This window comes from Nothobranchius furzeri, chromosome 7, assembly GCF_043380555.1.
Source record: "Nothobranchius furzeri strain GRZ-AD chromosome 7, NfurGRZ-RIMD1, whole genome shotgun sequence".
Classification (NCBI taxonomy): domain Eukaryota; kingdom Metazoa; phylum Chordata; class Actinopteri; order Cyprinodontiformes; family Nothobranchiidae; genus Nothobranchius; species Nothobranchius furzeri.
Window position 1 is genome coordinate 51,665,438 of NC_091747.1, and position 12,439 is coordinate 51,677,876.

Below are 12,439 nucleotides of genomic sequence, written 5' to 3' on the forward strand. Positions count from 1 at the left end.
ATAATTTTAACTTGAATTGTTAGTTTAGTATTTTAGCATTTTACTGTTTTCATTTTTAACTTGTATCTGTTTAACTGTTTGATTTGCATTTTTAATTTAACAGTGTTTTAACCTGTATCATGTCGTTTCTGTTAAAGTGACCTTGAGAGTCCTGAAAGGTGCTTACAAATTAAATGCATTAAAAATGCATGTAAACAAGCTGCAATGATTAATATGCAAGTGTGTATTTGTTACACAACATAATGATGCAATAGGCTTGTTTGAACTCAGTTTTAAATCATAGAAGCGTGCTTACAATAAAGTATGCATAGTAGAAAAATTTAAATTTGAACATCTCATTGAAAAGATCTGCATTTTTTAAGTTTTTGTTTATATTTGGCGTCCTTAAGCACCATGAATTAATTAATTAATGTTCTGCTGTGTGTACATAAACTTGCAAGATAGCACAGCTGATTAGCATGTTCATATGTCTGTATATATTTGTTATTGTTATTGTTGTGGCTTACAATGAATCACATTTATTCCGTCACTTTTCATTTCGTTCTGTTTTGTACTCTTGGTGAAAACAGCGACCGCAGTGCCATCTAGTGGCCAAAATGAGAACTTCCGGTTGCTGCCCACGACCCGGAAGTACATTGCCTTGTTTTTCCGGATTCGCACGTGGGGAGTTGAGCGTTCAGAAAATGGCTGCGAGCAGTGTGGAGGAGTTGTTAGCCAAAGCCGAGCAAGAAGAGGCTGAAAAACTGAAAAGTATCACCGTCCAGAAGGAGCTGGACCTGGACTTCGACCTCGGTAACCTGCTAGCTTGTGACAAAAACCGCATCGAGACGCGGGACTTCAGAGAACAGAAGAAGGAGGACTTCTTGCGGTCGCTAGCTCGTGACAACACACAACTTCTCATCAACGAGATATGGAAACTCCCCACGGAGAGGGTCGAGGAGGTGATAGTAGCTAAGCTACCGGAACCGACCACCCGGCTGCCGAGAGAGAAGCCCCCACTGAAGCCTAGACCTCCAACCAAATGGGAGCAGTTCGCCAAGCTGAAAGGCATCCAAAAGAAGAAGAAAACCAATCTGGTTTGGGATGAGACCGCGAAGGAGTGGAAGAGACGCTGGGGCTACAAGAGGGCTAACGACGACACCAAGGAGTGGCTGATTGAGGTGCCAGAGACTGCGGACCCCAACGAGGACCAGTTCGCTAAACGGGTCAAAGCCAAGAAGGAGCGAGTGGCTAAAAACGAGTTCAACCGGCTGAAAAACATCGCCAGGGCGCAGAAAGTCAAAACCCCCGGCGTGGGACTGGTCCCCAAAGCTCAGCAGTCCAGAAACGAGCTGGCCAAAGCAGTGAGTGTGGCCAAAGTCTCCACAGCATCTGTTGGGAGGTTCCAGGACGACCTGCCCAAAGAGAAACCTCCAAAGAACTCAGGCAAGAGGAGGAAGTTTGACCCTCTGATCGGTGACTTCTCCAGCGAGAAGCAGAAGCAGCTGGATCTGCTGAAAACCATGGGCAGCAAGAAGCCCAGACTGGACATCACCAAGGCTGTGAATCAGCAGATGAGGGAGGAGGACAAAGAGGAGGCTGCAGCCAAGCGCAGGAAGGGGGGTGGGAAGAGGGGAAGGAAAGGGAACATGACTGGGAAGGGGAAGGCTGGGAAAGCTGGAGGAGGGGGGAAGGCTGGGAAAGCTGGAGGAGGGGGAAAGAGGAGAGGAAAACCTGGGAAGAAATGAGAACTTTAATAAAAAATATTTAAAAAATACACTTTCATACAGCAGCGATAAGTAACTGATGTTTATTTTTCGTTGGTGTTTTTGAAATAAGAGATTTAAAACATCAATATTTTGACTTTCAAGAAGAAATCTGGTGTCATTTATACAAATCTGTTGTTTATGGTTAATTTTACAAATGTATGAGTTGTATTAGTTCAGCAACAAAGCATTTTGGGAGAATTAACATTAGATTAAATAATTTGCTGTCATAATTATAAAGTTTAGACCTTTTTAGGTGGAAAAAGTGTTTAAGAAAACCAATAGTTTCAAAAAGCCTCATTTGAAACTTTAATGGCTTTATAATCTGTTTATTTAATTTTTTAGGTTTATATTCAAATAAACCTGGAAGAAAAGGCTCAAATTCATCCTAAAATTGTCACTGTCATGTTGCGTGTTTATTTGTCTCAACCTTAATTCATGAAATGGATACATTTACAAATAAATAGTATTTCACCTTATTTTGTCCATGTTTCATTTTAGATTTTGAAGTTACATTTATTTAGAAAAACAAGTACAGTGATCCCTCGCTACTTCGCGGTTCGTTTATAGCGGATTCACGACTTCGCAGATTTTTTCTTCGGAGCCTTATTCAAGGGAAATTCGCCGATTCGCGGTATTTTTCACCGATTTGCGGCATTTTTCTATGCGAAATATCAAGAAATTCCTGTTTTTTCATCATAAAATGCACTTTTTGTAATAAAACAAGTAAAAAAAGATTTTTCTTGAGTTTTACCCACAAAAAGAGAATGTGATCATACGATAATTCAATATAGTACTGTACTGTAAATATGGTGTCCCTACTTCGCGGATTTTCACCTATCGCGGCCAGGTCTGGAATGCATTTACCGCGATAAACGAGGGATCACCTGTAATCTAAAAGTGCACTGAAAATTCATATAATTCAATGCTTTAGGGTCACGAAGAACTAAATCTGTTTACCGATAAACATCAGATAAAATAGCAAATGGGAAAAAAATTTCAGATAAATATAACTTTCAGACTGAATAAATTTAAGTGATGTCATTTTTTTCATTCAAAGCAACGTAGGAATATTTGCTGTTATTGATTATTACTGTAAATGTTGAAAATAACTGAAAATTAAGATGATTATTAAACCAGATCGATAGAGCTGATCAGCATTTTGGTTCAAACATGTAAAATATTATTTCTACATAATACTGATCACAGGTTTACAACAGAGCAGGCCTTCAGGTGTATTTTTAAGGATGCTTTTATGTTTATCTGTCCTAGATCGGCTCTAATTTTCTCTTTCCTAGAAGTGAGCATCAGAGAGGTTTTTCTAAGAAGCTGTGACGTTATTTTTAGTTACGGAAAGTCTTTGTGTCCAGACTGCAGGTAGCACTAATGGAAGCTCAAAGCTGGGATTTGTACCTTCAGTATGTTTGCACACAACTTAAACCGATAAAGGACGCTTTAAACAGGTGATGTAACTTCAGCAGCGACCGATAATGAGGTCTTAATCCATTTTAAGGTTTCTTTTTTCAGATCAGTTTATCCTGAGCTTTATTTCCAAGTACTCAACAGGGATGGAATATAAGTATAGGTACTTTGTTCCTGTACTTGAGTATAATTTTTCTGTATCTGTATTTTACTTAGTGAGAAACAAGCATTTGAACACCTCGGTGAACACTTACTGCAACAGGGGTTTTGGCCCACTCCTCCACACAGATCTCTAGATACGTGAGGTTTCATGGCTGTCGCTGAGCAACACAAAGCTTCAGCTCCCTCCAAAGATTTTCTATTGGATATAGGTCTGGATGGAGACTGGCTAGGCCACTCCACACCCTTGATATGCCTCTTACAGAGCCACTCCTTGGTTATCCTGGCTGTGTGCTTTGGGTCAGTGACCCAGCCACAACCCATTTTCAATGCTTTGACTTAGGGAAGGAGTTTGTTGCACCAAATCTCACAATACATGGCCCCATTCGTCCTCTTCTGAATACAAGCGATGATGTTTCCACCCCCAAACTTCACAGTAGGGATCGTGTTTGTGGGATGCAACTCTTCTCTTTTCCTCCAACAAGTGGAGTTTATACCAAGAAGTTCTATTTTGGTCTCGTCTGACCACGTGGCTTTCTCCCATGCCTCCTCTGGATCATCCAAGATGGTCGTTGGCAAACTTCAGATGGGCCTGGACATTTGACGACTTGAGCAGGAGAACCTTCCGTGCAATGCATGGTTATAAACCATGGTAGCATAGCGTTCTACCAACAATGACCTTTGAAACTGTGGTCCCAGCTCCCTTAATGTCATTGACCAGCTTCTTCCGTGCAGTTCTGGGCAGATTACTGACCTTTCTCAACATCAGTGATACCCCAAAAGGTGAGATCTTGCATGGAGCCCCCGTTCGAGGGAGACTGACAGTCGTCATTAGCCTCTTCCATTTTCTACCAGTTGCTCCCAACAGTTGACCTATTCACACCAAGTTGCTTGGCAATTGCCCAGTAGCCCTTTCCAGCTTTTTGAAAGTCCATAATTTTGTCTTTGGTGTCTTTTGACAGCTCTCTTGCCCATGGTAGTTGTTGGAGTGTGACAGGGTGTGGGGTGGACAGGTGTCTTTAACAAGCTCAGACAGGTGCTACTAATTTAGATTAATAAGTGCAGTAGAGATGGACTTTTTGAAGGTACAGTAACAGGTTTGAGAGCCCGAATTCTAATTGCCAGGTGTTCAAATACTTATGTTCCTCACCGTAAGCCATTTTCATGAGGCCTACTCTTTACTTTTACTCCATTGCACGTTAAAGCAATTATCTGTACTTTCTACTCCACTACATTTTATAAAAGTACTTTAATTTACGTTTGTTCCGACCACCACCCAAACTGTGCCAAACTGCAGTTCCAAAGGTAATAGTACTTTAAAGTAACTGCACTGTTTCCTGCTCCTCCGCCCTACTGGTTGAAAGTGGAATTTCAACTGTCGTAAACAACCCTGCAGCAGCCTGCTGTAGCTAGCGTTAACGAGTTAACACTGACATGAATCAACTAATACTAAAATAAACCACAAAGTAAAAAAAAACACATTGTTGGACAAATGAATATTACTATGTCCAGCAGCAACAAAGTCAGGTCATCATCAATCCGTGATTTAGTAGCCTTCGTTAGCTCCCTCAAACTAGTGTTGGCCGCATTGATGTTTACTCTGGTTTTGGATCTTTATTTACCTCCAAAGACATTATTCTCTTACTTTTACTTTCATGCCCCGCCATGATGCCAACAGAAAAGCAAACTTCTTTTTTTCTTCTTTTGCTTTTTATTGACAATTAGCAAACTGAAAAAGCTATTTGCTAGCATAACAGCTAACAGCCGTAAAGCAGGTAAAGCGCTCCCCCTACAAAGCACCTACCCGCTCCAAAAAACCTGTTAAGTGCAGTATCTGGTCAGTAGAGGGCTGTAGAGTGGTGTCAAACATGAAACTGGTCAAACTTTTTTTACTCAATAATCACTGAAATCAACTTTAAAGCTCTAGCTTAAATATAAGGTGGAGAATGTTTCTGAATTTCGGGAACGGACCGCCCTCTCTATATTTTGGGTAAAAAATGTGCTTCGTTATCTTTGTGCACACTCTGTTTACAAGTATCTTCCGGCCTTGCAGCCAACTTCTTCTAGCAGTAATGTGAAATGAATTTTTCCAAATAGCCTGCCACACATTAGCTTTCCTGTCGAGCAGAAAACCAGTGACAGGGTGTTTTGCGCATGCACAGGAAGTGAAATTTACCCAGCATCGAGCACATATGACAACGGCCTCGCGTGAATGGTTCACCAGAATGATTGACACTTATGCAGACCGATGGTTCAGATGATCCACCCTTAAGAAAAAGATCCTCATCAACACCTTCAAAGTTTTAAAACCTATTTAGTGTTACTTTAAATCGCACTTTGCCCCCTCCCCCTATCCAACATCACTCTTCTACACAGATAGCTCATGTTGAAATGATAGTTGACTACTTTTACTTTGAAGTACATTTGATAATGCATACTTGAATACTTTTACTTAATTCAAAAGTTTCTTTCATACTTCCACTTTTACCTATTTTTTTAACCTATATGTCTGTACTTTTACTTTAGTAAATAAATCAGTGAAGTACTTCTTCGATCACTGGTAATCAAAATGGAACCAACAATAAAAATGTGGAGCTTTTTTAAAGAAAATCTTAAAACTTAGCTCTGGATCTGATTTTCCGGCTGAGCAGCTTCTTCTGTATGATTGATGGATGCTTTTTAATTGCTGACACAAGCTCACAGCTGAGCTTCATCGCAGCAGGGGAATGGGGGGGATGTTCAATCACCATCTGTTGAGCTCTCCACCACCTCCTCGTCCCAAGCGGGTTCATCTTTGTCCCTGCTGACGCGTGCCTCTGGAAAGTAGGGCACAGTCAATACTTCTAAATCAATCAAACTCTTTTGATGATGTGGAATTATGAATCATCATGTCAGAGGCCTCCAGGTGGTCAAAGAACAACGTACAGAGATTAGTTTATTCCCATTTTCTGAGCTAAAATGTTAAAAAGAATCGTGCACGAGCTTTAAATAAATAAAAGTGCGTCTGCTCTGCAGAGGGATGTGCTGCTGCTTGTGTCCAGCTCCCCCCAGTCAGCTCTGCAGTGGATTAGTCAGGTGCATTTATTTAAAGAAGAGAGCACAGAGGCACGCAGGAGTCACATCTTCATCATGCAGCGCATCTACACACACAGCAATGAGCATTTCCAGGTCTTTACCACTGTCCTCGCCCCACAAGGTGAGTGAATTTGTGTCTGCAGCGGTGTGTGGCTTTAGCAGGACATTATTGACATGATTTAGATCACAGCTGTAGGAAATGCTTGCGTAAATCTGCTGTCATGCTTAGCAGCCGTTACAACATGCAACATATGGAATGCTGATTCATTCTTCCTCTCAATGGTCAACAGGGAGGTTTCGGTACAGAGCTGAAGCTGAAAAGGCAAGTTTGATTTTTTACCCTGTTGCCCAAAAACATCCAGAAATATTTGAATTTTCTTAATTTAAACACATTTACAAATGCTTTTATAGATAAACCATTATGTTAGAGTCTCATCTGACTGTTTTGAGGAGCTCTAACCAGACTCGGGAGAATGTCAGCGGCTGTTGATCTCTGTGATTTGACTCATAGTGGTCACTAACTCATTTAAAATCAGAGAAACATTAAAGTTTTCCAAGAGGATGTAGTTATCTCTTGCTGTCAAATAGATGGTGGTGGTGCACAGCTACAGACCCCACTGGCCCGACGAGCTGGCTCTGTCTCCGGGTGACATCATCCTGGTTCTGTCCAAACACGAGGAGGAGAGGTGGTTCGGGCGGCTGCAGGACGGACAGTGGGGCTACTTCCCTTCCTCCTGTGTGATGGAGCTGAGCCAGGTTGGTTGGCAGCCTGAATGTGTTTAGTAATGCTGCAGAAGAAGACCGACTGCTGCGACAACTGATTCTCCACACTCACAATCTCGATTGAATCAGAATCAGAAGTTTTTATTGCCATATGTGTGCCAAGTCACAACATTAGGAAATTGCTGCGGTATTTTGGTGCAGAAGGTAAGATAGAAAAAAATTAATTAAGAGATAAGCAAATATAAGAACTAATAAAACACTCATGATGAAATTATTAATGTAAAAAGTGGCAAGAATAAGAGAAGCAGCTATCTATCCAGTGTAGGTACTAATCTGAGTGTTTGACTAACTGAATGATCAGTTAGTCAATTTTCAGGACAGAACAGCCTAAAATCTTGAATGTTGGTGGGTTTTAGATTACCAGTTCCTAATATAAGATGCCTTAAAGGGGACATATTATGTAAAATTCAAGTTTGCAAAATTTTTTCTGCCATGTGAGTCATTACTGCCTCTGTAAATACTCCAAATGTGAAAAAAAAAAAAAAACCGTGTTTGGTTTTAGGAATTATATGCCTATGACAAACCGTTTCTAAGAATATCCTTTTGTGATGTCACAGCAGGGAAATGAGGATAGAACCAACTTTAAAGTACAAGAAAGAGCTGTTGCTGGAGGAGCAGCGGTTCTGCTCCAAGCTCCTGTTGGATATCGGAGCTTCTCAGCTTGTAGCAGCCTGACTGCAGGGTGGGTGGGGCTCCAGCTTGTTTCTTTAAAGTGACAGAGCCCTGAAATGGCTCATTCTGGAAGGGGGATTTAGTGCAAATAAACTTCATAATGTGTCTCCTTTCAAACTGTTTTACAGATCAAGATTGGAACCTTTGGTTTACACAATTTAAAACACAGATTTTGACTTTGCTTTATTGGTTCATCGGTGGAATTGTTGGTCTTATTCTTGTTAGATGACTCACTTGTTTAGTCCATGCTGGGCAAAACAGGCTCAAACCATGATCGTGTCACCACCATGTTTAAACAGTTGACTTTATTTACATAAAATCTCTCATTTTAACAAAACATCTTCTGATTGGCGTATTTAATTTGTACATTAAATTTGTTGGTTTGACCTAATGAGAATAAAGAATAGCTATTATTTGCAGTGATAAACACACCATTGGTATACATTAACCTTCCTGACTGTTGGATATTTTGCCCTTTAAGCAATTTTTCACTATTAACGAATAATTTGAAGTGCAGCAATGATCTCAAATCTATAAATTGTTGATGTTTCTACAGAAAGAAACACAGAGCAAAAAGCAAGCAGGTTAGACTATTTTAGCGAACAAGTGGGACATTTTTAACTAACAGACATGTTCCTCCTCAGGCCCGTCTGCCTCCTAAAGGTCCAGGGAGGAGTTTGTCTCAGAGGATCACGGCGAAGGACGGCGAACGCAATAGGTATGGAAAGTAAACTGCAACTCGATCAATAACTACAGCGTCTTTCTGCGCTCAGCATCCAGCAGATGTTCCCCACATCCCCCATGTCCAGATCTGATCAGAGTCCCTAACAGGTGGTCCCTCTCGCCTCTTGTTAGATAACACAAAGCACGCTCATTATCCAACCCATCCCCCTACACACACTCAAATGAAATCTCTTGCATTTTTTAAACTAAAAATCAATGAAATTATTGTTAAAATTTATCTTTTTAAACATTAAGTTTGTTTTATTGAAGGAAATAAATTCCATAGAATGCAAATATCCAACATGTGCACACAAATATCATAGAAAATCACAGGTTTTACACACCGAACAGCTCTGAGCATCTCTGTGCCTGCTAGCAGTGAAATTTAGGTCATAAGGAATAAGCAGGCTTTTTGTGTTTGCTTCCTTTTTCGTCCCCCAGTGGACACATTCTGCAGACCCTCAGGAGGGGGAGCAGAAGAGAGGGAGGAGCGGGGCTGGACGTGGGCCAGGCCCCCTTCCTGGTTCAGCGGCCCCAGAACTCTTTGCCCCAGCCCGTGACCTCCCACCATCAGATACACAGATCTCCGAGTTTGCTACACAGGATCTTGTCCAAGTGCCGAAAAAAGAGCGAATGCCAGGGAACAACAAATGGGGCTTTCATAAGCGACTGAGCAGCTCCTTTCCTGCGTGGATCAGCAGTTTTGTTAGTAGGGAACATAAAAAATATGTCTTAACCACCCATATGTGCCACTTTGCTCTGCTACATTTCAGGAAAGGAACAAGAAGAATGTAAAAGTTTAGATCTTTTAAATAATTTTAAGAAAATGTATTATTTATTGTAACTGAAGTTTGGAGAAGAGTTGAATGGTAGATGGTGGCTAGTCCTTGTAAACACAAGTGTAATATAAAACTAAAAGCACTGTAAAGGTTTATAAAGCAACGTTTGCATGAACTGATATGAAATTATTGAGATTGGAGCTATTTGAAGAATCCAAAATGGTCTTTTCCTGTCAAAGTAAACTCTGTGTCTCCAATATGATGTGAGATGTTACTTGGAGACACACTTCCATGATCTGATGAGATTCAAACCATAGTAATTATATTTGTAACAACCTAGCATTAAAAAGCTAACTGTACTGTTGCAGGGGCGGATCTAGGATTTTTCTGGGGATGGGCTCATCAAGGGGCCCCAATGTTAACGGAGGGGCCAAGTATTAGTCCAATATCCTTACACAAGCTTTCACGCTGGAAATTCTTATTTGGCTCATTAGCGCCACTAGTGTTTGGATTTGGAATTGCACCCACCAATAATCTCAGATTTCAGAAGGGGCCAGTGCCCCCATGGCCCTGCCCCTAGAGCTGCCAATGTATAGTAACTAAATTTCATGTACTAATCTGATGTACTTTTCAATAGTATTGATGCTTGTTCTTTATTAGTAATAATATTTATGTCACACAATAAAGATAAAATGTGTCCTGACTAACAATATTTTGTCTTAGTGGGAATTTTTTTCACTGTATTACTGTAAGCATGAGCTCTTGTTCATTTATTTGTGACACACTTTGAGCCTCCCTCGCCTGAGAGGAAATAAAGCCCTCTAAAGCAAAGGCCAGTGGGAATGAGGCTCACTGAAAGGAGCAGGAATCGTGCCGCTTGCCCCAGCAACACAAAAGCAGCTCTCAGATCTGTCTCATGTCTTCTTCTGTGGTGCCGCTGCGCACGCACGTCTCTGCAGGGCGAGTTGTAGGTTGCCAGAGCAGATTCAGAACTAACCTTAACCTCGACATCCACAGGAAAATCATCCTTCCCCCCGCTGGTTGACATTCACTTTAGTTTATTCCTTTGTTGTAGAGGAGCCAGTCACTTTGGGGCCAGTGTCTGGGAGGTGCAACGCACACAGGAAAGAGAAAAGGATTATTTTTTTTTTGCCGTCACAGCTAAACCTAATTTTTATTTTGCACCAAGCAGAAAACATTTTTGCATGTTTTATCAGAACAAAGCAGCAAATAAAAGCTGCATTTATTAGAAAACAATATTTTCTATGAGATTTGCAGAAAATCACTCTTAAAAAATCAAGTTGTTGAATGAAAAGACGATTGTATTGTAAATTATTTTTTACCTAATTTAAATAAGTCATTTGATGTTAATTTTTACAAGGAGAGAGCTTAAGGAATTTTAGTTGTTTAAAGTATACTCTCAGTATTTGAAAAAATAGATGTTTTTGTGAAACAATCAGAATTATCAAAAGGAGATATGAACCAAAACTACTCAAATGTCATCAAATCATTTTATATTTTCTTTTAAAAAGTAACTTAAATTGAGCTCAGCCGACCCAGTTAAGCTGAAAGGTGTACCAACAAGGGCTGCATTCCATTCTGAGGACCTATTGTTTATAAGCATTGTTAGAACGCCCAGCAGGTGCAGCTGCTGAAATAGAATGCAGCCCTACCTGTGCTTTCTCTACTTTTGGAAATTAAAACCTCTGCAGCGATATCGGCTAATAAAAACAGATTCTGAGTCAACCCTAAGGAAAGCATGTCGACCCAACTCAATGAGTTTCTTATTAAAATGTAGGATAGGTGCATTTTCTCCAGATTAAACCCAGAAAATCAATTATTTTACAGTGTTCAGGTCAGTTAGGGAGTAGAATAGAGAGGTTTTCAAATGTATTAAGGTCGACAACAGCAAAAACATGACAAAATGTTAGCCTGAACAGTCTGACGAGGGCTGGCACACGCAACGGTGACCTATAAAAGTGGGCCGAAAGGCCTGGGCCAGGTTTTAACCACACACATTTCTCTGGGCTGAGGAGTCTCCCGCCTCAAAGCTCCGAACCCTGCTGCGTTGTGTTGGGTGTCTTGTTGGGGGGGAGGAGAGAGAGAGAGAGAGGTGGTGGTGGGGGTAAGGGGTTGCCTGCCAGATGACTGTGCCGTCAGCCCTATAATAGGCTCCCATCTGCTGTCTAGCATACACAAAGACAAAAGTGTGTGTTTGGGAGTTTGCGCACATGCTTACAAGTGTGTGTGCTTGAAAAGGGAAGAAAGGGAAGGGATGCCTGAGGCTTTGTTTCATGTAAAAGGTAGACGCAAAAATAGACCCAAACATGACTTAGTCTATTCATCACACACTGATTAGCCTTCAATCTGATAAAAGTAAATAAGTGTTGATACAATAAAATCCTCATTTGAATCTAAAAGTTGTACAATGATGGGTTCAGATTTTGACTTATTCCCAGCCAGCATGCATGTGTGGGCCCCACATGGGTTTGCCCATATGTATCCATGATGGTCTCAGACTTTAATGGGCCCTACATGGGTTTCAGAAGGACCCAGATAGTATGACTCATACAAGGGCTTGTTAAAATCTATGTGGGCAAATCCATGTGGGGCCACCATAAAAACTGTGGAATAACCCCCGTTGGTACCCATATGGTTTGCCCATATATATCCACATATAGGCTCCATCTATGCAATGCTGGCTGGATTTTGATTCTTTCCAAAGGAGTTCGAATGAAGACAACTGGACTCCTTTGGTTTCACGAACACGTAAGCTAGACTCTCCCTTATTCCAGTGAGAACTGACAAAAGTCATCGGATAAGAGGCGAAACGTCTTCAAGAAACCAAAGAAGTCCAGCTGTCATCAATCGAACCCCTTTGGATTACCCTGATCTGGATGACTGAACCTTCACCAGCACGTTTTGATTCTTTGTATCCCAAAAACAAAAAACCTCCTGACAGCCTGATTAAGTGGCGCCTGTGTGTTTATGTGAACGTTGTCTGCATGCACGTGCAGCAGGTTGACGTGTTCTCCATCAGGAAGGGTGGGGAGGCAATAGAGCGAGCGGAAAGGACAAAGG

The 12,439-nt window shown here is 41.1% G+C and overlaps 2 protein-coding genes across 2 annotated transcripts; both read left to right on the forward strand.

Annotated features, from left to right (window-relative positions):
- The first annotated feature begins 635 nt into the window (after window positions 1-635).
- On the forward strand, window positions 636-2,224 carry rrs1 (ribosome biogenesis regulator 1 homolog). Its single transcript, XM_015955232.3, has one exon. The coding sequence runs from the start codon at window positions 684-686 to the stop codon at window positions 1,725-1,727; it is 1,044 nt and encodes a 347-aa protein (XP_015810718.3). The 5' UTR covers window positions 636-683; the 3' UTR covers window positions 1,728-2,224.
- A 4,108-nt stretch (window positions 2,225-6,332) lies between these two features.
- On the forward strand, window positions 6,333-10,068 carry si:dkey-97a13.12 (caskin-2). Its single transcript, XM_015955233.3, has 5 exons — window positions 6,333-6,522; window positions 6,692-6,723; window positions 6,990-7,157; window positions 8,501-8,574; window positions 9,021-10,068. Exons 1-5 carry the CDS (start codon window positions 6,456-6,458, stop codon window positions 9,250-9,252), a joined length of 573 nt encoding a protein of 190 aa, XP_015810719.1. The 5' UTR covers window positions 6,333-6,455; the 3' UTR covers window positions 9,253-10,068.
- The last annotated feature ends 2,371 nt before the right edge of the window (window positions 10,069-12,439 follow it).